Here is a 26,740-nt window from a genome sequence, read left to right as displayed (position 1 = left end):
TTCTGAAAAATTTATAGCTTGTAATATTCATATTAAGAAGTTATTTAGTGAAATTAGTGTTTTAATGGTAGAATTACATATTTTACCTGAGTTACTTGAAGGTTGCTCAACTTTGAAGTTCGTTTAATGATGTGGTTCAATCCAGACTTGTCAATTCTGTTTCCAGGGCTGACTCTGTTACAACGCCTGCAACAAAAATTCTTGCTTACATTTCATATACTGTGTAGGAATAAATAGTTTTTACCAACAAACCAAAACTTCTTAAATATCATAGTCGCAAAGCTAATAATCTCTTTATTACAACTTGTGATACCCGCTAGTGCTAAGACATCACAATTGGTTATAGTGCTTGCCTTCATGCCTGAAGGTACTGGTTCGATCCATAGCAGAGTTAATTCTGGATCCAAATGTCTTTTGAAATTGGACTTTCAATGGAACTATAACTAAAAAATGTTTTTTTCCAATGAGTTTTTCAATATCAAGTAAATTACAAATTTTGGATACTCTGCTGGACACAACCTTTCTTAGTATCAATTCTTTCATAGTTTTTAAGTTTGAAAACAGTACATATGTCTCTATCGCACTCACTACGATCAGAAACAGCTGCCCTAGATCGACATAGTTCTCTGATTTGTTGTCACAAGCCACTCTTATCAGGTTGCGTCAAGACAAGATGTCGTCAAACCGTAGCAATGTCTTAAAAAAGCTCGTTAAAGTACATTGGAGGGTGAATTCAACCCTGATGAAGGGTAAACATATAATAGTAACAGGTGATACTCAACTGTCAACAAAAATATGATTTTGTCCTCTTTCGACCTTACCTATAGAGAATGAAGACCAGTACTAAACCGGAGATGATGGCGATTGCTACGATGACAGCAATCACCAACTCCCAAGTGAGACTTGATGTTACAGACGTGGCCGGAGGACAAGATTGTGCCGGAGGACAAGCCAGGGGACCACAAACGTATGTCGGAGGTACACATATCTGCAGAGAAGGGCATCTACACTCGCTGTCATTGAGTATCTGCTCACAGCGTTCACCTAGAAATTATTTATTTATTATATTTAATTCTGTAAAAGAAGAAATTCTTTTGATCAATCATGCCTACAGTTCACAAACAAATCTACACAGTTCCATCGGTAGAGTGTACATAGCGGGGTAGTAACAGAAAACCACCGGTTCGATCCTGAAAACTTGAAAAGGTTTTAATGGTTCAAAACTGGATCCAGCTGTCCTTGTCAAATAATTTGGGCCTTTAATAAATTTTCCTAGCTAAAGAACAACAAGAAAACAACAACAACAAGAATTATTCCTTGAAGTATCAATGAATTGCTATTTTCAGACAGAACCAGGCTACAATCTTGAGACCGAATCTAATCTAAATCTAAATTCTGAGATCATGAAATACTAAATATTTTCTCGAATAATGTTTTCATTTCATCAGCCAAGGATAAATTTAAAAAATAACAACTTTCAGTATCTCAACAAAGTTCAACTATCTTACCTTTAAAATGAAATAAGTATTCTTTGCAATAATAAACTCTAAACAACAATTTTGACTAACCTGCGTATCCAAGATTGCAAGCACAATAAAGCTGATGTAAATGGCCCGGACACACAAAACTGACATAGTCGGTGGACACGGTGAATACGAGATCTCGTTGTATTTGAAGCTTTTGTCTGCAGAGGGCTCCATTGAGACAGTCGCAGGTCCAGTTAGCACCACTGAGCCCGGCTGATTGTAAAGCGTCGTTTAGTGTTCCCAACTCGACACCCTGTTAAAAGTAATGTAGATCAATCAATCAATTTCTTTATTGAGATTTCTTTAACAATTACAATAGTCTCATATACAATAGTTAATCTGATGTTGTGAACTTTCTTTTAATTTACGATCCTCACCTTTGATCTAATATCTTGACAGGTGATTTGTAATTAATTCTAATATACACAAAACAAATTGAATAATCTATAAAAACTTATGGGAGGAGTAGCAGGCATTTCAAATACACACATCTTACAATTCTTCTAATGAGCGAAATGTCTTCCCAAAAGGAAATTTTTCAGGATAATGAAAGTCTATTCGACCGGTTTTATGTTTTTGAATCTTCTGTTACCAGGATGATGTTGATTTCCATGAATGTGTAAACATGACTTTTAACCAAGACAAGAGCTAGGCTTAAAACTGATCTATGAGAGACTCTGGCAACTAATAGCTCTTTTTTGAATAATAACAATATTTAAAGACTCGAGAAAGGAATCTATTGAGCAGATATTGCAATCGTTCTAGCATAATGAAGGAAGGATTTTATTCTAATGTGGGAGTACTATATGATGTTTTTACCCCAGCAATGGTGAGTAATACATCAAGGTCTCCGTGAGAAACAGCTTGTATACTCGTGAGAGTTACTTGTCTCATGAGAGCCGTCTCCAGCAGCTGGACCAAGCTCTTCCATTGGCGAAGCACAAAGTGATGAGCTGTCATACTGCGCAATCTACACAAACAGTACTATTATAACCTTTGTAGAGTGGAAAATAAATTAAAATCCTTTGGTGAGAATCCAAAAGTGCGGGAGTAAAGAATATAAAACACTAATGAATCGCATATCTGGTTAGCTGAGTGGTCATAGTGCTCGCCTAGTTATGAGAAGGTCCTGAGAAACTCGGTAGTTTTTTAATGGTTCAAAACTTAACCCAGCTGTTCTTGGTCATTTTAATAAATGATCCTGACTAATGAAACAGATGATCTCAGTCAGTAACAAAGCTACACAGATCATCTTACTCTATTCTACTAGAATCTACACTAACCTTACGTTTTCTGATTAAAATACACAAATAGATGTGCCTTGCCACCTCAAAAATATTTGATGATTGGCAATAATTATTTGAGGCAGATTTTCTTAGTTATATTGTAGGCTATAGAGACTTAAACATGATGTATTTCAAATTAACTGGTCAGGGTCGATATTATTGTTATTGTTTGATATTATCCTATTATTATTATTTGTTGATATGTTGCCTCGACGTTTACCTGATGCTGACACTATTCTGCAACATGTCGTCCCAAAGTGGCACAGCGATTACAGTCACTGTTGTGTGAACTGTAAACTTTCCGTCGGTAGCGGAGACGTTGAGTCTGTATCTACCAGCCGTGAGGTGCGGCCCAACAGAAATAACACCTTGACGAGGCTCGATAGCAAACAAGTCCTCGGTGGTTTGCAAACCAAACACCAACATGTCGTACGGGTCCTTGTCCGAGGCTTTGATGTGACCGATCTCTCCGCCCGGCCAACGCTCCTGGTAGACAATGATGAACACTTCCAGCGGAGACAATTCCGGAGGGAAGCGTGACTCTTCAATTACCTAGGGACATAAAATCATTGTACGTTTTGCTATCTTTGATTAAGTCGAAAGATATAATTCTCAATTATTAAAAACACAGTGAATTGCCTTTAAACTTGAAACTAGAATGTGTTGATGCAGTATATTTTTATCAGTTGGTCAATACTTCACTCAGAAAAGAGATGAATCTGGTCAGCTAAAACATTAATTAAGCCTGTGTCACACTTGGCTACTTACTAGCAGCTACCTAGTAGCAGCTACTGAAATAGCAGCTACTTTTCCTGTCACACTTATTTTGGTAGCGTCTATTCACTAGCTGCTACTACTAGTTTAGCTCAAGAGAGGTTATGTCCCAAAGACGCGGATATTTTCTATACAGGTTCAAAAAATTAATCACATCTCCCCCAGCCCACTTCGGATCACTCATGATTACTTCAGAAATTATTCAAAATGAACGAGAATAAACAAATCAGGCAGACAGCACGTGGTGCAAGTAGCCGCTAGTCTGCTATTGAAGCTGTCACACTGGGCGACAGTCGCTACTTGATAGCTGCTAGTTGGTCACGTGACTCACTAGCGCAGTTTAGTAGCACGGAAAGTTGGACATGTTCAACTTTCCATGCTAGTAAAATTTCACTAGCGCGCTACTCTTAGTAGCTGCTACTGCCTATGTCACATTGGCTACTTAGTAGCTGCTATTTCGCTAGCTGCTAGTAAAGTAGCGTAGTGTGACACAGGCTTTAGTCTCACCTGGTGTTTCCCAATGTTTGGAATGCTCAGAGTTAGAACCTTAAAGTAAGTTGATGAGAAAAGGTGAAAAAGTTATGCCCCCCTCCATGTGCAAATTGCAAAAAAAGTTAGGGATATCATTTGTGAATGTTTTATTGTAATAAACTTCTTCATTTTTGTATAACTGTTGTCTGTTCTAAAGCCAGAATACTCTACAGGTAAGATTTATGTACCTTCCCTTAACCTTTTAAGATGGTTTGATGATTGTAACAAGTCACAACATATCACTGCGAGGTAGCCTTACCGTACAGCTAACCCACTGAAAATCAAAAAGTTTGCAGGATCTGACCAGTTAGAGCTGACGTGTAAAGCGCTAGAGTCACAAATCCTCATAGTAGTGTAGCGACCCGCTACAACTACACAAACGCAACGCGTAAAGTCATGTGACGCAACTAGGGTAGTTGCGCACGCAGGTTCACCGAAGGAGGCACCTGCACAAAGAGACGACCGGGAACAGTGTAGTGTTGCGAGTGCCAGTGTCAGGACTTCTACGTGTCGGATGAGTAGATAATTTAGTAGGGGTTGAGGAAGGGTGTAGGCTAGGGCAAATTATTAATTAATTATGTAATTTATTAGGTTTACCAAATGGTCTTGGTCTGGTGATTAATATTCCAAATTTATGCAATTAATATTTGAATTCACGTTTGCTACATCTAGTTACTTTTACGAATCAGAATAAATCCAGTTATATAATTATTTCTCTGTTCACTATACATTAATTCAGGGCCGATTTACCGAATAAGCACGTGCCTAGGGCGCGAGGCAATTGGCCTTTTTGGGGGGGCGCCAAAAAATTGGAAACATTTTTTTTTTACATGAGTGATGGCGCTACGGATCAGACTGCCAGTGCCAGCTACACAGCTCACCCTCGGCTCCTCCAACACTGTGGTTGCTACGGGGGCAAAGCTACGACAATGCGTCCAACATGTCGGGCATATTATACTCAGGTCTCCAGGCAAGGGTTAAAAGTAAAAATGATCTTGCTGACTATGTACCATGTGCAGCTCACTCACTAAACTTAGCAGGGCGTTTTGCTGCCGAGAAGGCATGTCCAGAAGCAACCATATTTTTTTCATTTGTACAAGGACTGTATGGGTTTTTCTCGGCATCCACCCACAGATGGAACGTTTGAAAACATCACGTTGAAAAGAGCAATGAAGGAAACTCGAAAAAAGATAAAAGAAGGGTTTTGATAAAACTATTGAGTGACACAAGATGATCTGCCAGAGCAGACGCACTTCGAGCTCTGATCATAAAAAAACATGAATTGAAAGATGCTCTTGAAGAGTTAAATGCAGACAAGACACAGACACCAGCAACAAGAGTCTCAGCCGCCAGGTTTTCAAAAACTCTTGGTAATTTCCAAACCACGATGCTAACTGTGATCTGGGATGAGCTTCTTGAAAGGGTGGACAAGACCTAGACCTGTTTGGTGCTACAAAGAAACTTGAAACACTATCATCGTTTTTAAATGAAAAAAGTGAGTCATTTGATGACTACGAGTCAAGAGCGTTAAGACTTGCAGGCAAAGAAGAACCTGTATATGGCAAGGATAGGAGAGCTAGACAAAAGAAGAGAGGTCTATAAAAAACTTGACTCAAGATTTAAGATATTCCACGCTATGTAAATAAAGAATTCCCAAGAGGTGGCTTGTGAGGCTAAGCTATTAGGCGATAAATACCAGAAAAATATTAATGGACAAGTTTGCCTAGGAATGCAACCATTTCAAACAGTATTTTGTTTATGTAGGACCGAAGAAGAGGTTTGAATGGAACAGATGTTAGGGCTGATAAAGAAGGTGGAATTGGTGTTATCATCTCGTGGCCGGAGTTTGCTATTGTTGGTTACAAGTCCATTTCCTTCTCTGTCGCTCAGCAATACAATTATATTTATTTATTTGTATTTTTTTTTTTTTTTTTGTAGTTTGTTTGAACGCATGCAAGTATACACATAATAAACATTTAAATTATCCTTTCTAAATAAAGAATATGTGAACTCTTCTGCCATGCTATGAATTCTGCGTTTTATTCAAACATATGGATTGCAGTGTGCGCTGCTATCTACTTCTCGTGGCACAATTGTATTGCGCCTTAATACCATAAATCTATCATAATATACGTGGATGATTTTACTTACTTATACCTTTTATTCTCTCTTGATTTTACTTTGTGACTCAATTACTCATGTTAACACAGAATACTTAATTGTACTTAATTCTACTTAGCCTAATTACCACGTTCGTTTAGTTCTCGTGTTGGAGTTTGGAGTTGGAAGCCATCTTACCAACTGAAGTCCAAGTTGATGTATAGTTTAAACTGCTATTTTTGAGAAAGATTTCGGGATAGTTATCCTACTAATATTATAAATGAGAAAGTTTAGATGTATGGATGTATGGATGTATGTTTGTGACAAGTGAACGCGAAAAATACTGGTCGGATTGGGCTGAAATTTGGCATGATGATAGCTCACATTCCCGATTAACATATAGGCATATTCTTATTTCAAAAATCCTTTCGGGCTCCGCCCCAGTGGCTCTGGAGTTTCCCATGTTAACCTTATGAGAAATGAAATTATTGAATCTTAACAGCTGTTTCAATTAAACAAGTTGGTTCTGTTCTGTGATGTTCAATAGCATTAAAGTTACAAAAATTACTAACAGGGTGCAGCACTATTATTTCTTTTACATTTATGACAACAGCTAATTTGCAACCAAAAGGTGAGTGAGCGTAGCGAACGAACTTCAACCTGGAGGCGAGTTAGCGTAGCGAACGAGCTAACCTGAAGGCAAGTGAGCACAGCGAACGAGCTCAAACTAAAGGTGAGTGAGCGTAGCGAACAAGCTCCAACCTAAAGGTGAGTGAGCGTAGCGAACGAGCTCCAACCTAAAGGTGAGTGAGCATAGCGAACAAACTTCAACCAGGACGTGATTGAGCAATGCGAACGAGATAATCTTGAAAATTAAGAAGTTAAACGGGGCAAAGCCCGCGGGTTACAGCTAGTACATAATATTGTGACTAACTTTAACTTTTGTTTACGTTTAATAATAAGATCTTATTGGGTATAAACATTTTTAACACCCAGGTGTTCTAAATATCTACAAAGAGGATCAGCAACTCGTACTGGTTACATTTGATTGATCAATATTCACTATGGTATCTACCAGACTACAAAGCACTACAGGAGGAGATACTGAAGGTTCATCTCGTGGAATTAGACACGGCAATGGACCTCACGTTACCTAAACTCCTATACTTGTTGCTCGCTGAAATCCAGAAAATCAGTACCAAAGAACGCAATTTCTGGGAGCGTTGGCTCAATACGCTCCTTGAAGTATTCCATTGCCATCGTGGACAAGTCAAAAAGCTTGTCCGTTACTTTATAAGGGCGAGCCAACTTGGGGATTACCTTGATGTAATGAAAGATACGGTTATCTTTATCTAGTATCTCGCCAACAAAAAAGCAAACATGTTTTTGCTTGATATGCTTCCCGAAGGACATCTGCAGTAAAGTAAGCCGCATGTGGAGCGTCTCTATTATGTCACTCTCACACGCCAGGGGGTGGTAGCGACTTGATATCTTGGAAGCGGTGACAAATTTGCAGTTTCTGGAAAGTCAGATGCGGTCCATTTGTTTACACATTGATTTCAAATGAGACACCTGCTTATAGCCCAGGTAGCCAAAGATCTTCTCCATACAGTCACTGGGAAGATCCAAGAATAAGTATTAGATACATATTGTTGCGATGGATTGTGGCTGGAGAGATGAGCAGAGGGTGTTAGCTCGTGAGAAACGTGAGGTCCATTGCCGTGTCTAACTCCAAAAGACGAACCTTCAGTATCTCCTCCTGTAGTGTTTTGTAGCCTGGTAGATACCATAGCCAATGTTGATCAATCAAATGTAACCAGTACGAGTTGCTGATCCTCTTTGTAGATTTTTAGAACATCTGGGTGTTTAAAATGTTCATATCCAGTAAGATATTAAACAAAAGTTAGTCACAATATTATGTATAAATATCCCGAAAATCTTTCTAAAAAATAGCAGTTTAATCTATATATCAACTTGGACTTCTGTTGGTAAGATGGCTTCCAACTCCAAACTCCAAAACGAGAACTAAACGAAACGTGGTAATTAGGCTAAGTAGAATTAAGTATTCTGTGTTAACATGAGTAATTGAGTCACAAAGTAAAAACAAAAGAAAATATAAGGTATAAGTAGTGTGATTGCATACAACCCCTGTTTAGTTTCTTTTCAAATATAGTGTAGAGGAGGAGGGCACAAATTTTGTTTCTTCTGTTTTGGTTTATTGTGTTGAAATACATATTCCGCAACGTACATATAACGAAATAACCTAAAAAAATACATCAATGAAAAAATCCTTTAAAAAAGTCCCCCACTGTTAAACATTGTTTAAAAATTGTGCATTTACCTTAACAGTAACCCAAGTGTCCTTGTGTAGGGGAGGAAAGCCACTATCAGTTGCTCGTACTTGGAGATAATAAACAGTCCGCAATCGAGTGTTGAGTCTTGCAGCTGTATATAAAGTTCCGTCAGAGTGAACACGGAACTCTTGGTCGGGGTTTCCGGAGATTATGGTGTATGTGAACGGAGCTCCGTTGGGAAACGCATCAGAGTCAGAGACCACCAACTGCCCTACTGGCCAGCCAGCCATCTTGTCCTCCTAGAAATTAAAGTAGAACGGTACAAGTATTAAAATTTTGCCTATCCAAATGTTTTTTGGATGTTGTTGGAGATGATGATATAACACAAAACAAAAGCTTTCCCTGATTCAGAGTAAACTTGCTGTAAGTGATCACAATCTCTAATTTGAATTAAGGGTTTTAAAGTTTAACAAAAAAACATGCTTAGTAAGGAGGGAGAGTTAGATAACTATCTACACTGTTGAGATGCTAGTTCTAAATGCTGCGAAAAATCTATTTATTTGTTCATGACTGTCAATCTAGACCGTTCGTTATAGTAGCTAGGTTATTTAGCTGAGGCAGAAAGCAGACAAAAATCTAAATGAAAAAACATTGATTATCGATGGTTGATTTATCGATGCTCATCCCCAATGCTTGACCTATTACTGACAATAGACAAGACAGACAAATAATCTTTATTTACACATTCATTAAGAATAGTAGTCAATTTACAATGGTTTCTAATTTTTTCTCAAGAATTTTTTCTACTGTGGTTCTAATAGATAACAGATGACATCACTTGGCTGTCACGCATTCTTCAGCTATCATGTTTCAAAATAAACTTTTAAGGATATTTCACCAACCAAAAATTCATCATAGACTAATCATAACATACATGTAACTAATCAGTTCACAACTAATTTAATCTCAACTATGCTTTAAAAAAACTATCATTACAATCAGATTGTAAATCGAAATAGAATGGTCCGTAACAACTTGTTCTATTAGGCCTTGCGCACATGATAGATTTTTTGATCGGCCGATAAAAAAATCAGCCAAAAATAAATCGCCCTTGATAAATAAATAAAAAATAAATTTGGCGCACATGTGGCGATTTTTTAGTTGAAAAATGGATGTTTTCGAGTGCGTAGCTATCCTTACCGACTTCTGAGGAGAACAACGAGCGACTGGCCGATTTTTTAGTCGACCCCGCGCGCGGACTGATAACAACCTGTACGTTACAGATTTCCGGGTGACAATCGCCTCGCTTACGAATCTGCAGCAAAATGCAGATTTTAAAACCTGTGCAATCCTCAATCGCCTGTGTGCGCGCTTCCATTCTAATACATGATTCACAGATTAGCCGATGAAATAATCGCTCGTGTGCACCTAGCCTTAAAGAGCACAATAACATTCTGTGTGTAAGGTAAAGAATTTAATTGGAATTTTTAAATTCATTTGTTGAATAGAAATCTTAAATGATGATAGTTTTTAAACTGGTGCATTTGAAAAACATCATTAGTATTCAACTAGAACCAACCTGTACAAAGAAGGTGTAGTTGTCGTTACTGAAAGACGGTGTGTTGTCGTTGACGTCCAATATCAACACGCCAACCACCACAGTCGAGCTGAGAGGAGGAACGCCGCTGTCGACAGCTCGAACTGTCAATATGTACGATGATATCTGCACAAACAAGTGTGAGAACCAATTACTATCAACTCAGGTGATGTTGTAGGGAAACAGATAATAGTTGCTAACAACTGAGTGACTAGTGCTTGCCTGACATTCAAAAGATTGCTGGTTCGATCCTGAGATAAGTCAGTAGCTTTTTCATGCCTACTGAACTGAACCTAGCTGTCATTGATTATTTTGATAATTGGTCCTGACAACAAAATCAGCTGATCCTTGTCAGTAACAAAGCTATACAGATCATCTCACTCCTTTTCTTCTCTTATTTGGATTCAAATATGAACCTAGATATCGTCCCTACCTAAATTGAAAATTGTAATGATTTACAAAAAGTCTGCTCAAAAGTCTCTTACAGTTTCTCGGTCCAGAGTCTTGGCTACTGTGAGCTCTCCAGTGGTGAAATCTAGGCTAAACTGACGATGGGGATCTCCGGCCTCAAGTTTGTATCCCACGCGAGCATTGGCTCCACTGTCAGCATCCGTAGCTTCTACCTAAAAACAAAAACACAAGTAAATAGTTGACAGGTAGCAACAAGAATAATTTAATGTGTTGGTAAGAATATATGTGTTATATAATATTGCCAATTTCGTTATGTAATTTAAGAATATTTAACTAACAACCATGTCAAAATGGTGTCATTGCACCATTAACTGAAATAAGGTGGTGGTGGGTTTCCACTGTGATACAATACAGAGTGGGAAAAAGTCCTGGGACAACTACTTCAAAGTTATATAATAGAGCTAAAAAATTTTAACTAAGTAACTGGGCATAAAAGTTATTTTAACATATTATTCAGTAATTTGTGCTACCTCTTTAGGGGGACAGCCCGCTACCAGTCAGGAGAAAATGTTAAGTACAAGTATATTACGTTGATATGCACATTGAGTCAAAAATGGCAGCCATTCATCTTTGAATTTCATGAATTTGAAAATAATTTATCATGTTGGAATTAGAAAATTATTTGAACAGCTGCCATTTGATCTATATATATTCCTTCAAATATTTAACTATCTGAGGATTTTATCCGCTCTGTATAGCAAATATTATTAATCTACAACAATTAAATTCAATAATGTATTAGTGAAACATATTAACCTTCTCCCAGGCCTGCAGTATGCATGTGACGAGCTATGAGAATTGCAGCCCTCTTTGCCCCTTTATTGCTGGGGATTTTTTTTTGCGTCTTAAAACAAACCTAAAAACTAAAGTGACCCTGGAGCTGGGCCCTACGAGCCCATTTACTAAAGTAGCCGTGCCAAACATTTGGTCATAGTTTTGAGTTTGAATTGGAAATATTCAATCACGCGCCTCCACACACTAAAAAACTACTTTCTAACCTGTCTTTTACGTCCAACAAAAACCAAAGTACAAATAATTCACAAATTTATAATAAACGATAGATATAATTTGGTACATCTCACCTTAAGAATGATTTCCCCGATGTCTATATCCTCCTGTATCTGAACGGAGTATGAGTTTTGTGAGAAGGTCGGCTGGTTGTCGTTGGTGTCTAGTACGGTGATGTTGACCACAGTTTGGCTGCTCAATGGAGGAACTCCTTGATCTGTCGCTAGCACGGACAGTAAATACGATCTGGTGTGCTCGTAGTCTAAGGCTTGGGCCACGGATATAACTCCTACACAAACATACAAGTACACATATGCATTATAACATTGGCAATCCATCAATTACTAGCAACAGAAAAAGAACAGTTAGCACCAATTGAAAGATGTATATTTTTTAAGCAAAATAAAAGTTTATTTCTTTCTAACCTGGGTTTAGAACGTTCTCTCTCAAATCTATTTACAAAAGTTTATTTGGTGTTAAATTAATTGGTAAAAAGTGTGGTCGTGAAATGATTCTGACCAAGATAATACATAATTTTGTGGAAATTTTTTTGTGGTGATACATGATTTTGATTTTGTGGAAGTATGCCACAATTTACAGGTTATGACAATGTTATTTTGTCAAATGTATCATATCCATGTAATGGAACTAGATGAGAAAAAACAAGCGGATACTCAAAAAACACAAATTTAGAACATTTAAGCAAAACAGCATTGGTGCGTGTGAGCTGGTGAGGTAGGACGGCGATTGGAGCCAAATGAGATTAGTTTAGTAATTTCATTTTTTATGAGCAACGAATAATTGCTGCAATTTTAATAAACCAGCTGAAACTGAACCATCTAGCAGAACTAAACAAAATAAAACAAAAGACAAATTGTCTAGTAATATTTGATGCCGTGTGTACCCCACTAAGTGAGCTTTTAGATTGAGAGGATAGCAACTAGCTTACCATATTAAAGTCATAGGTTATACAACTCTCAGAAGACACATAAAACAAATGATATTTAGTCCCGTGGGGGACTTCTCTTAACTTCATTTCATAAATCAAAATCGTGGAATTAGAGCGTTTACTTTGAACACAAGTTAGCTTTTAGTTACCTGTGACTGGATGCAGGTTGAAGCGACCATGTTGATTCCCTTCGATGATAGTGTAAATGACCTGAGCGTTGACTCCGGTGTCTTTGGAAAGCGCTTCCACTTTAATCACTTCCGTTGCAAGTGATGCGTTCTCGGCTACAGCGACAACATACGCTCGGGATACAAACTCTGGCGGGTTGTCGTTAACATCGAGAACCATTACCTGAAGAGTCGTCAGAGTCCACAATTGCGGCATGCCTACAAACATTACGATAAGAAAAGTTAAATTGTACAAAATATTTAATGTTTCATGTTCAACTAAGAACTTGTGATTCAATCATATGAAATGTCATAAGAGTGTGTATAATTAATCATAAACACTTACCATCTGAAAACTGACTTGACAGTCCTCAAGTTAAAGTTTCAAGTCCATTTACCTCCTTTATTTATCATCTTTACTTAAATTATACCAAAAAAACCCAAAGAATTCTTATAGCATCGAGATGGGCTTGTCTTGACCCATAGGACTATTTTATATGTTTATTTAATTTACGGCTAACTGGTAATAAACTCACCAGAATCCACAACCTTGATGATCAACGTAAACATCGACTGTACTTCCCGATCTAGTGGCTTCGCTAGACGCACAATAGCTGTGTCCTTCTCCACTTCAAAGTGGCTCTCGCCAGAGTTGACTAAATAGTAGCGAGTCTTGCGGTTAACCCCTAAAAGTTGGAAAAAGATTAATATAATGGTGACCAAACCTTCGTACAGACTGTTTCTTCTGCATTGTAGCTGTACATGTTGTGTTATGAAATTACTATATATGTTTTGCTTTGCTTGTTTTACTTTTGTAACAAAAATAAAGTGTTAACTTTAAACAATCACAAATGTTTATTATACTATCATAAATCCAAATACAGTCCTGTTGGAGGCGTTCACAATTTCAACTCATTCAGGAGAGAAAAGAAAACAACAGAACTTTAAAAATAATACTTTACAAAAGTAATCCAATTTTGTTAACCCAAAAGTCACATGACCTGACAAGTAAAAAGTATTGTCCACAGACTCTTTTATACAAAAACTATTCCAAACAACATAAAAAAATCTGGTTGATAGGCTTCCACACGGGCACTGTAGGTTGTCAAATCTAGGTCTCCAGGTGGTAACTGTTATCGTTGAATAAGCTAAACTGGTGGCCGACGTTTCGGATGCGTAACAGCTATCCATCTTCGACTGAATACTGAAAACTTTAAATCTGAAGAAAACCCTTTCTTCCTTAGTTGAAAATTTTGCATTGACAGTGAAATATTCTAATATTTTGTGTCTCTTGTGTCAGTTTGGACTCTTTCCCATTCAAGTAAGACTGCTATCCTTACAAAAAATCCTGAAAACCCTGGCCCTTTTGCTCTATGTACAGGATTAATTACATCAGTTACATCCATGACCATCTTCAACTGAGTTGAATAAAGATAGTTAAAGATAGATAGCTGTTATATCAGCCTCTAGTTTAGCTTATTCAATGACACAATCATCACTCAAAGACCTATTTGATAACAACACAAAACTATATACAAGCATACCGAATACAATACACAAAACAAAATATACTTTAAATTGTTTTTGTTTTGTTACCTTTATCAGGATCAAGAGCAGTCATCTTGGTGACAAAAGTGCCTGTGCCAGAGTCTTCACTGACTGCTACTTGTTGACCTCCCGTATGGAACATTGGAGCGTTGTCATTGATGTCGTTGAGTGTTATGTGTAGATGGGACACACAAGTCCACTCTGGTACATGAACATCTTGCACCAACACTTGCAGCCAGTACTGTGGTACAGTCTCCCTGTCCAACTGCTTGCTAGTCTTGAGCTCTCCTATGTAAATAAATGGTATTACCAATCTTTTCTCCACACATACTTTTCTCCAATTAGATTGTCAAAAACCCTAAATAATGAGTAAGTGGAGTAAATGATATTTTATAAATAAAATGAAAAAAATTTTAATAACTTAAAACTTTTGAACTGTAATTTTTACAGCATGAGGGTTTAAACTACTGTAATTGGTTCGATCATTATACCTTTATCTTTGTGAAGATAAAAGTGGTCGGCATTATCACCGATGAGGTGGAATGTGACATTTGGAATAGTATCACGATCTTCCACAGCTGTTGTCATCACAAATGTACCAGGAACAACGTTTTCTGCGATACTTAAAAAGTATCGACTTTGAACACACTGGGTTCTCTCATCTGAAACAAATTTGTCGGTAAAATATGCGGACTAAAGTGATAAAACCTCACTTATTTGAATGACAGTATATTTTTCAAGGAAAGCCAATTAATTGGCTAGCAAGGAATTTTTTTGAAAATTTGTATAGAGTTTAGCTATTTCACCTAAGAAAATTAGAGTCTAGGGGGAAAATAGATACACAATAAAAGAAAAGAAAAGATAACACTGATATTTCATCCCATTCCTTCAGGGAGTAGGAGAGAAATGTCAGTTCAAGTTCATAACTGGAGTTATCTTCAGAGTTGCCAACTATGGCCACTGAAAAAAAGGGCACTATGATACTATACTATACACAAACAAAAAAATTATAACACTTTTGGGAAAACTATTTAGAAGATAGCTGAGAGGGAAGTTTGGGATTATCTTAAACTGAGGTTAGAAGGATTTCTGGAGTCTGTCATTATGTTGGTTATAAGTATCCAGGAGATTGTACAGGGCAGGTTGCAGATAAAAGTATACAACTTAAACCTCACTATAAGGAATTTTGGGCAAATATTTCATGCAATAAGCAAATGGTTGCAAACGAAAAATATAATAGTATTGACTCGCCTTTGGCTCGCTGGGGGCTCCGCCCCCAGGCCCCCTTTTTTGGTTGGGGATAAAAAGAAATGGGCCATGGCGCAAGACCTGCAATTGAGCCAAATTTCAGATCTTTAGCTAATCTAGAAGTGGGTAAAATTGATTTAGACCGATGCACCTGTAGGAATAACATTGGGGGGATTCTAATTTTCGTGGGGGGGGGAGTTATATTTGTAAAATGTCAATTTTGAAAAGGGCGCAAGATCAACAATCATGCCTAATTTCAGATATCCAGTTAATCTAGAAATGGGTAAACGTGATTTGTTGATCTTGCGCCCTTTTCAAAATTGACATTTTAAGTCAAAAGAAACGATTTAAGTATGAAAAATAGCAAAAACCGGTAAAAAGTTGAAAGAAATTTACCAAATTTTGAAAGTAGGGCGTTTTTTGAAGCCGAAGGAGTGCGATTTTGGGAAAACGCCGAAGAGGGTTTTGTAGGAAATTTAATTTTCTTTCGCTAAGATCCTTTCAAATCATTTCTAGCTCACACAGTTTTCGAGCTACATCCGGTTTTAAAAAAACGTGTTTTTTTCTTTTTCAGAGGTCCGCCATTTTGGATTTTTGGGGGGGTTAAAATTTGAAAATGGGACTTTTGGGAATTTCACCATTAGCTTATGATCCCTTACTACAATACTACCAAATTACAAGTCAGTAGCACGTTTCCAAACGATTCGTATGACCATACCAAAGTCATTAAATTCCAATCTTATTCTCCATAAGAATAACATGGGGCTCGTAAAAGTGGCAAAAAACCTTCAAATTTTGAGATTAAAATTAAGTTTTGGGGGTCAAGCAGTAAAGTTACGAAAAAACAATTCATGAGTGAAATTTAAAGTAAAGTAAGGAGAATACAAAGCAATAATAATATTTGCGGAAAAAAATTATTTAAGTATGAAAAAATGACGAAAACCGGTAAAAATTTAATAAAAATTTACCAAATTTTGAAAGTAGGGTGGTTTTTTAAGCTGAAGGAGTGCGATTTTTGGAAAACGCCAAAGAGGGTTTTGTAGAAAATTTAATTCCTGTTCCTGGATATACTTTCAAATCTTTTCTATCTCTTACCGTTTTCGAGCTACATCCGGTTGAAAAAAAAGTGTTTTTTCGTTTTCAGAGGTCCGCCATTTTGACTTTTTGGGGGGGTTAAAATTTGAAAATGGGACTTTTGGGAATTTCACCGGTAATGTAAGATCCCATACTACAATACTACGCAAATTTGAAGTCTCTAGCACGTTTCTAAGTGGTTCAGATGAGCATACCAAAGTCGGCATTTTTCAATGTTATTTCCCATAAGAATAGCATTGGGGGGGAAATTCTTAAATAAGGGGGGGTTAAAATAAAAAAATGCGACTTTTGAGAATTTTCCCGAGGGTTTGGGCACTAGACCTACAAAACGCCGAAAATTTCAAGTCTCTAGCTCATCTAGAAGTGGTTTAGAATTTGTATCCCCTGTCAGTCAGTTACACATCGGGCTGTATAGTTATTTAGACTCGCCTTTGGCTCGCTGGGGGCTCCGCCCCCAGGCCCCCTAGCTGTTAGTCGTCATTAGTTAAAATATTCGTTTACAGTGCCATCATAATAAAGAAGTAAAATTTATCTCACTAAAAAAGTGAATAAAATAAGGCAGCAGGGATTGCAGGTTTACCTTTAAAACCAATAAAAGTTATAATAAAAAAAGAATTGCGGTTATTGTATAATAATGGAAAGTACGGTATATTCAAAGTGGTAGGGTCTAAAGTAATTGTTCCGAGGCTGTTATATACTTTAACATGCGGTAATGGAATCCGATCAAGTCATATTAGTTTCTTTATCAGTTAGTCATCAACTGTGTCGAATATCCAGAGAGGAGGTTGGTAAGTCAATCCCGAGCTCCAATTCAAAACCCCTCTTTCTTAATAACAAAAATCTATTTTTATGCAGTAAGATCATATGATAGTAAGGTATTTTTTCCACTGAGTTTTTGTTCAAACTAAATGATAATATAACGGTAATTAGGGTTGTAATATCGAAACTTAATAATAAAGTAATAAATATTTCACGAATATATTAGAGTAGATTAATAAGTTAATAAGTTGATAATAGTAAAGTATTGTTTAAAGTAAATAGTTAATAGTAAATATCCATGTATATATTTATGAAAATAGATTAAGCTATTTTTGTTTCCCTGTCAGTTAGCCACAAACTGTATGGCATATCCAGTTCCGCCACGGGGAGGCCAGGAAACGTCGGAACCATATATACAATTATTTATATAAACAAAAGTTAGACATACATTGTATAGCATAAACAGATTGTAGTAACATTTTATATTTTTGGTAGAATTTTAGCAATATTTTTTTAATAATAGCAATAGGATATCGTAAAGATATTTGTAAAGATTGTAGTGAATTATAATTAAAAATACTTGTTTCCCTGTCAGTTAGCCATGATGCAAATATATAATGGCATATCCAGTTCCGCCACGAGGAGGCCAGGAAACGTCGGAACCACAAACAGTAACACGAAACACATAAAAACACACAAAACACACAAAAACACACAAAACACACAAAATATCGGGGACTTTTTTTCAGGCAGACCCCCTATCGTACTGCCATAGATGTCAAATCACGACGGGGAGTTTTGGTAAAGCAGATCCCCTAGCCTACTGCTAACGTCAAAGTTGGTATTAATGAAGGAGTTCGCCATACACAATGTTCTTTGTATGAGCTACTCCTTCGCGAACTCTTTCAGGTCGGACAAGAACCGCAATGTCGTCAGGATGTCTGACCCTACTAAGGAGGACGTATAATTGACCATGCGTGAAACAATCACTACGTAGGTCGACTCCAACACGATCAATCGTCTGGCCTTGGCTTTTGTGGCCAGTCATAGAGTAGGCCAACATGAGGGGAAATTGAAGTCTGCGGACGCGAAGCGGCGACCCCTCGACAAACGGGAAAACAAATTGTATCCTTGGAATACAAATAGGATCAGTTTTTCCGGGAAGTCTAGCAGTAATTAGGCGAGGACTGATCGCCGTAACAATCACCTTGGTACCGTTCACAAGTCCGCTATCGATATTCAAATTCCTCATGATAAGACAAACTGAGCCGATCTTTAGTCTCAAGACATGGTCCGGCACACCTTTGCTGGTAGCCTGATTCAACAATTGATCATCAACCTCCAAGCCGTCATCGGTTTCTTTGTCCACTGTGTCCACGCTCCTCAATTCGTGTACGGTGCCACTTGCTAAATTACGAACAACGGCATTAATATTCTGGACGTTAGCGTTCATGGTGGAAAGTATCGCTCGCCTAGCCGTGAGATCGGGGTCATTCAGGACGTAATCGGGAAAAACAAATGTAATGAGGTCGGGCAGAGAAGTAACATATCTTAGTCCAGGCAGTGGAATCAGGTTGCAAGTGTGCCTGTCTTCATCAAATACAACAGTACTAATAGTTCCATCGCCTACTCCAAGCAGAAATTCGGAGTATGCGGTGGAACTACCGGTCCGGTGAGGTGTTGAAAGAGAAAATAGCTTGAAACTTGGCCAAAGATGGGACGCACGGAGAGATACACAGGCAATATCAGCTGGCGTACGTGCTCTGGCAACAACGGGTGCGATCTGACGGAAATCTCCAGAACAGATTAGGATCTTGTTACCGAATGGTTCAGGCGAATTCATGAGGTCTCGCAGAGATCTGTCGAGAATCTCAAAAATGTAGCGATGAGCCATCGGTGCCTCATCAAAAACTATAAGCTGTGCGGCTCTGATCAGTTCTGCTCGCTGAGATCCGTTAGTCAAGCTCCAGTATCCCGTGCCGTCCCCGAGGTCAAGTGGAAGTCTGAACATGCTGTGTGCTGTCGTACCTCCCGGCATATTGCCAGAGGCGATGCCAGAGCTAGCGACAGCAATAGCAACCTGATTTTGGCTTCGAACATAGGCAAGAATGACGCGAATCAATAATGTTTTCCCGTAGCCACCAGGCCCGTCAAGGAAAATAAGTCTGTTTGCCCGTCGACCTCCTAGCAATAAAGAGCGGACGTAATTCAAAACGGTACCTCGATCGTTCGACAATTTCTGTTCCCACTCATCTACAATTGATTTCTGTTGGTTCTCGCCGTAGATGAGTAGCTCCCTGCCCAACTCTGTAGTGTTGTCCTCCACGACTGGGAGGCCATGGTCGGCCAAACATGACCCATGACGTCGGAGACTGCGTTCAATTTCCAGCAGAGATAGTTTGAAGGCGAGCTCACGATCATCAGGATGGCGATGCAAATGGTCCTCACAAAGGGCGTCTTTGAAGGATTCCCACAAAAGAGCCGCAGGTGCTCCCATGTTGCATATAAGAACGAAGAAGGAACGCAGCTGCGAACCAACCATGAAATGAGCAGCTTCCTTGATGGCAATGCTATACTCATCCTCATCTTCGACCAAACCGAGATTCCGCGCTACCTGTTGGAATGTGTTGCAGCCATCACCTCCACGTGCGAGCAAATCGGCGTAACCACGGCATGGTACGACCAATAAGAGGAGACGGAGAAAATATAGCTCGCTTCTGTTTGGCGAGACCCAATAAAGTCGGCAGATCTTGGTGCCACGTTGTCGACGAGTGATGTAGTGTTTACCGTCGGGATGATCATATATTTCTGCACCACGTGGACGTTTTGAATGAACGAGAAATTGTTCAAAGAAGGATTGGTACGTTAAATTGTCAAATACCGGTCCAAGAGGTCTATCGAAGTATATTAACAGATTAGAGCTAGCTTGTAGAGTCGCCTCGGCTAAACTGTTCGGGCGAAATGTGACACTTTGCTTCCCCTCAAGGTGTACAGGAAGGCATTCTACTGTTGGCTCAGACTTAGATATTGGAAAATCTAAAAGCCTCCAACATGCATCACTAGCACCTACCATCCGCTTTGTCACATAGTGCTGTACTTCGTCGTCCTGCTTACTTAAGGGCGTCACTGTGACATTTTGCAGTGAACCACCCTTCATCAGGTATTTAAACAAGTACTTGATTACTTTTCGGGTCGAAGCTAGCTCTAGATTAATGTGTGCTTCATATTTTAAAAGCAGAGCAGAGTTGTATGGTACAACCCAACCGTCATGAACAGTGACAGACTTACCCCGAGATGTTATGACACCTGTATTTTCGTAATTACGCGTGTACTGAACAAACCCTCTGCCATCGATGTGAGTGGTTTGACAGTCAGGTTTAGGGAAATACTTTGTACAGTAGCCTTTATTTTGATCCCAACAAGGGAAGTCGGTTCTGTGACCCGTACCACATGGTCCATGGATCATGTGTCTCAGAACCAACGCCCTCAGTCTACCTCCAGCCTCCTCTTCCGAAGGTATGTCTGCACGAATAATGGTGTCTATATCAGCGGCCTGGACCGGTCCATCGCCGTCAATCTTGAAAACAATGTGGGCGTGTGGAAGGCCTCGCATTTGCATTTCAATGACGTGTACGATATATACGGACCGGCCGAAAATAGCTCCACTTCGCAGATCTCGGAGGAGTTCTAAGAGTTTAATATAGAACACTCTGCAGGCCGTACTGGGATCGCTGCGGCCACTGTTGCGTGGGCAGGCCTTTTTGTTTTCTTCCCACGTCGCACTATACGTAAACGTAAGGAAGAAAGTAGGGAAACCAAGGCGAGAAACAAGAGCCATCGCGTTCTGGTAACGAAGCTTCATGTATCTCGGCCCCCCCGTGAAGGAACTGGGGAGATAAATTTTACCCGGCTGTGCTCCCCCCTCCCCTTGGATCGTTTCATCATTCACAATGTCGTTAAAGACCTGTCCCGTAGTGTGACAATCACCACGCAAAGCTGTCTCCAGTTCGTCCAATGGCCCTGTCCGCATTGGATTTTCGTCTGACCGGGTCTGCCTGTATTTTATGAAGTTTAATTTTTCTTCTTCGTATCTGGCATACATCTCCACCTGCCAGGCTTGAGACAGTCGTCCTAAGTGGGAAAAGCGCGGATCTGATAACAACAGACAACGTGAGTAGTTGTATTGTGATAGCTTATTATTAAAGTTATCAAGACGACCTATATGCCATCCCAGAGTGCCATCAGGATAAAGTAATGGATACTGGAAGGGTTCCATAAGAGGGCTAAAGAGATTGATAGAATTAGGCCTAGCAGACCCGACTTTCCATATCGTCAATTTTCGTGGCTCATATACAGTCTCGTCGGTGCTTAGTACTGCATGAACCTCAACGCCCGCCTGTCTGTCACCTAAAGCTGGACCGTGCGTGGCTCTATTTGTGATTTCGAAGTCCAAACGAGCGTTGACGGCTGGTACACTACCCAGACGACGATAATGGACAACATATGGATTTTTACGGTCGAGAAATTCTGCGATAGAACTAATTAAATCAGTATCGAGAGATCTTCCGGAAGCAATATTCAGCCGCTCTTCACCATCATCGATGTACAATCGAGATCTGTTAACAAACTGGATGTTTCCAGCCTTAGTGGTGAACTTTTGTCCAGGAGCATCCAGATTGTACACCTGATGGTACATCCTCCCTTCTATTTTAAAAAAGGAAATGCCACTTGGATGACGGTATCCTCCTGAAACCTCTAGTGCGCAAAAGGCGAAAATATCATTGTAAGCCCGAGCCCTTTCGAGAAAGAGTCGATGCGAATAGAAATTTTCTTCAAGGGCAGGTAAACTAAGCACATTATATGCACCTTGACCACAACACCATTTATTGCGATCTCTCTCTTCCTCGAAAAGTCGAGCGCCACATTGAGGACAAATATGAACTCCATCACTCCATAAGCTTGTATTTTTTAATTTATATAATAATATATTGTTTAATAGATCCCCTGACCAACTTCCCATTGGACCGTGATTAAAAATATTTCTAGCCAGGGTGATATTTAAGTGTCTCAGCTCTATTAGCTTGGGGTTTTTCAGCCGGAAAATCTTAACTCTTTCACGACCTGCTTCAGGGTGGTTTTGGCTAACCCGCCTTACCGAATCCCTATGCTCATCAGGATGAGTTTCGCGATGTCGTCGTGCTTTGTCGATATTTTTTTGTCGGTTATCGTCAGCATATTTTTTCTTAGCAGCCGTTATCTGCTCTTCTCTGGTCGTAGGCAAGAACTTAGGACGTCCACGTTTTATCTTTTTCGGCCGCCCGCGTGCCTTAGTTGTTTTGTTCAAGTCAGGGAGAGATTTCATTTTCCTGAGTGGTGAAAGCAGTACAGTAGGATCCTCATTGGTTAATTTTGGATCGCGGGTAAAATCGGGACTAAAACACTGTGAAATGGGCTCTTTTGTCGGTTCATTGAGGACATCGAGACTGAGACACGGTGGGGGAGAGATAATACTAAGAGTATTAATTGGAATGTATGGGGAGAGTCGATGCCCTGTTTCAACATCAGCTACAATATTAGTACGAAATTTCAATTCAGCAATCGAGTATTGATGGGCATTGCTATCATATACAGCATTTGACAATAACAAATTAGCCAAAGAAATAAAACCATCACACTTGAAAAGTCTAGCCAAGTTATTGCTGCTATTAACAAAGTCGTAACGACGTTTTTCGTCTACTGCATGTGGATCAAACACGTATAGTCCATCTTGATAGGCCCAAAAACCTACAGTGACGTTCAAACCAGTGAATAGAAATCCTACATTTTCCGAAGACTGTACTACCAACAGCTCTAATTCACATGCCAACTCTACAATACAGTCATCTAATGAGTCACAGGTCTGAGGATACAAAGCGTCGTATACATAATTAATAGCCTCAATATGGACATGATTCTCAACAACGACGAACTCATTTGGTAGTTCGTCTGGGAACAAAAACCTGTCCCCACCAACACAGTCTGCATTGCGCAATGACCTATACAAATTGTCACCGCTCATAAGAATTGAGTCAATGGTGGAAGTAGTAAATTCATTCCCAAGACATTTCCACGCGACGGCACAGGCTGAGTTAGCCACACATTGGGCATTTCTGCTGTAACCGAAACGTTTTAGATCGCCTTGGTGAAATGATCCACTGGCAGCGCAAGTAACTGCCATTTCAATGCCTTTTTAGTAACTGAATTTGAAATACAATAATGAGAAATACCACGCTCAACAACTAACAAAGTACGTCAACAGATTTGTAAAAAAAGGAAAATGTGTGGAACTGAATAATCGTAAATCTAAAATAAATCAGATTTACAACAACAATAACCACAACTTTAAAACCACTTATTTTCTAAGAAACCTAACACAAAACAGGATCACTGACGATGATGTTTCAATATTGTCAGTTAATCAAATAATAGCAGACAAATAAAACACGACTGTCACAAGTAGAGAAACTATACACGAATAACGAAAGCAAAATTTCCCTGCCTACTTCTACAATGAACAGCTGACGGGGTCACATAAAAACAGCCAGTCAACTATGATTCCTCAACTACAAAACTAAATACGAAAAGAAACAGCAAAAAAACTGTGGTTTTTATAAGTAAAACCACAAAATAAACCTATTGAAAGCCGCAGAAGAATAACAATAACCACAACTTAAAAACCACTTATTTTCTAAGAAACCTAACCTAACTTTAAACAGGACGACAGACGAGGATTGCCAGCAAATCAAATATTAGCTGACAAATAAAAGACGAAAGTCACAAGCAGAGAAACTGAACAGGAATGACGAAAACAGATTTTCCCTGCCTACTGCCTACTACTATAACTAACAGCTGACGGGATCACAGTAAGCCAATATCAAAACGGCCAGCCAACTATGATTCCTTAACTACAAAACGAAAAAAAAAACAGTAAAAACCTTCGGTTTTTTTATAATTAATACCACAAAATCAAACTATTGAAAGTCACAGATGAACATTAACAACTATATTTCAACAGTGGATGCCAATAATAAAGCAGAAGTGTATTTGAAATACAACAAGGGACGAAGAACAGAATCACGTGTACTGAACGCAAGCGTGTCTGGACAACGAATGAGCAGGACAAGGTGGACGGCGTCCGTCCCTGAGAAGTGAAAGTTGCCCCCTCCACTGCCCCCCAAGATGGTGGGGATAGTGGTGACGTAGACTAATTCGGGGTGTACTATAAATGAGTAAAAAGTATATTGGAATGGATTTTATGAGACAAAATAAAACTAAAATCAAGAATACGGTTTTCTCCTAAAACGGCTTGTTAGCGAGACATTTGCAATTTTTACCTTTTTAAAAAATAATTTATATTGTCAAATTCGTGTTAACCTATGCTCTGTTTCCTGATCTTAAAACAAAGCTTATGGGATCGTGCAATTGGAGGACCTTTTAGATAAACACTAGAAAAATTGTAATAGTTTTGTAATTTGAAGAATTTGTATTGCCTTTTTTATTGTTTAACAGCTTAACATGTTTGTAAAACAGTCCTTAGACAAGTTCTAGTTGATTTGTTTTTACTATATCACTGCTCCTTACCGTTTTCGCGTTATTGACTTCGAGTACTGCAAATAATATAAAAGGTTCTATACTTAGCATCTTATAGTAATATCTAAAACATAAATGTTCACTTTTATTTTAATTCACTTTTAATACTTGTACCTCATGCTAACTGTTTTTAAGTTTGATGAGTTTGGTAGGCTTTTGCCACCTGGCTACTTAAATAACAACAATAATAACACTAAAAGTTACTATATTTACCAACAGGGTGCACGACTATTATTAGTTTTTTTTTTTATTTATGACAACGGATAATTTGAACTACGCCAAAAAGCTGTAATAAAAGATGAGAACTGTCTTAGTAGGATTTTATAGTTATGTTAATGTTTTTAATTTAATAAATAATTGTTCATATTTTGCGAATACGACATTTATATTCTTTAAGTACCTAATGCATCAACTTTTATTGGAAAATGTACCGTGTTTGTACGTTTGGTTTCTCCAAAACAATGTCCGGTAAGCGGAGTAGCCCAGTTATTTTTTGTGGATTGCCGATCAAGTCAATGACTTGATGGAAGGAACCAATATTATGGATGTGAAAGTATATGTCAATAACGCGAAAACTACTTGAACAATTGAGCTAAACGGAGCCAAATACCACAGGCTTAATGGACATAGGCATATTGTTATGCGTTTCTACTTCGTTCTTATGAATACGCTTAGTATTATAATTGCCAAATTAATACACACCATGTTTTTGACAATTACCTGTATTTATGATCATCAATATTTTCATTGCTGTAATCAATACCAATTATCAATTTTGTATGCATATATACCTGTAAAAACAAATTTACTACGTTTTTGACAATTACTTGTTTTATTGTTACACGTTTCTACTTCATTCTTATGAATACGCTTAATATTACAATTGACAAATTGATATACACCATGTTTATAGCAATTACCTGTATTTATAATAATCAATTTTCATTGCTGTATTCATCGCCAATTAAAGAAATAATTGTATGTTTATGTACCTATGAAAACAAATTTACCACGTTTTTGACAATTATTTTTATCTGGTACTTTATCAAAATTGTAAACAATTTTTATTCATGAGTTATTAAAATTGTCATGCAGCAGATTTATGTAACATAAAAAACTAATTTACCACGTTTTTGACAACTAATTGTTTCATGAGTTATTAAAATTGTCATGCAGCAGATTTATGTAACATAAAAAACTAATTTACCACGTTTTTGACAACTAATTGTTTGGTACTTTTAAAAATTGTAAAACATTTTCATATATGAGTCATTTAACATTTCATACAGCAGCTCTATGTTACATTCTAACTATTCTCTTTAGCGTCCTCTAACCTTTGCGAAGCACTGGTATGGCGGCTAGGTAATTATATTTATGTATATCAATTTTCATTGCTTAAATCACTACCAATAATCAATATTATAGGTATTATAATATTGATAATTGGTATTATCAACCAATACCAATTATCAACCAATACCAATTTTCACAGAAACGTTAAAGATAAATTAACGAAAGATAAATTAAGACGAAACGTTACTAGGATTTTACGTAGTTTTACGTTTGTGTACTTTTGAATTTACGGCGGTCATAAAAAGCGGGATTTATTATTATTACTAAAATCATCCCCCACCCCGATTTCAGGCCTACGTAAGGTAGGTTAAATTCCGAAATTAGGCTAAGATGTTAACTTTGTAACTTTGGACATGTGTTAATAGCCATGTGTTAATACAGCCAAGCCTGTCCAAATAAGTTCAA

General features: G+C 38.2%; 1 protein-coding gene across 2 annotated transcripts in view; it reads right to left on the bottom strand.

Moving 5' to 3' along the window:
* LOC128986569 (fat-like cadherin-related tumor suppressor homolog) overlaps nt 1-26,740 on the bottom strand; it is a 65,660-nt gene that overhangs the window by 7,316 nt on the left and 31,604 nt on the right. For both annotated transcript variants that reach the window (XM_054407000.1, XM_054407001.1), the window contains exons 25-37: nt 14,743-14,913; nt 14,300-14,539; nt 13,240-13,389; nt 12,686-12,922; nt 11,662-11,876; nt 10,594-10,731; nt 10,091-10,234; nt 8,559-8,810; nt 3,033-3,364; nt 2,346-2,496; nt 1,569-1,779; nt 822-1,044; nt 87-186 (exon numbers count right to left, since the gene is read on the bottom strand). In XM_054407000.1, coding sequence (XP_054262975.1) covers nt 87-186; nt 822-1,044; nt 1,569-1,779; nt 2,346-2,496; nt 3,033-3,364; nt 8,559-8,810; nt 10,091-10,234; nt 10,594-10,731; nt 11,662-11,876; nt 12,686-12,922; nt 13,240-13,389; nt 14,300-14,539; nt 14,743-14,913 — 2,564 coding nt within the window. The remainder of the gene's footprint in view (nt 1-86; nt 187-821; nt 1,045-1,568; nt 1,780-2,345; nt 2,497-3,032; nt 3,365-8,558; nt 8,811-10,090; nt 10,235-10,593; nt 10,732-11,661; nt 11,877-12,685; nt 12,923-13,239; nt 13,390-14,299; nt 14,540-14,742; nt 14,914-26,740) is intronic.

Source organism: Macrosteles quadrilineatus, unplaced genomic scaffold (genome assembly GCF_028750875.1).
Source record: "Macrosteles quadrilineatus isolate MER2022 unplaced genomic scaffold, UCM_ALF_1.0 Scaffold_2__2_contigs__length_208266976, whole genome shotgun sequence".
NCBI classification, from domain to species: domain Eukaryota; kingdom Metazoa; phylum Arthropoda; class Insecta; order Hemiptera; family Cicadellidae; genus Macrosteles; species Macrosteles quadrilineatus.
This window is presented reverse-complemented; position numbering and strand designations above follow the sequence as displayed.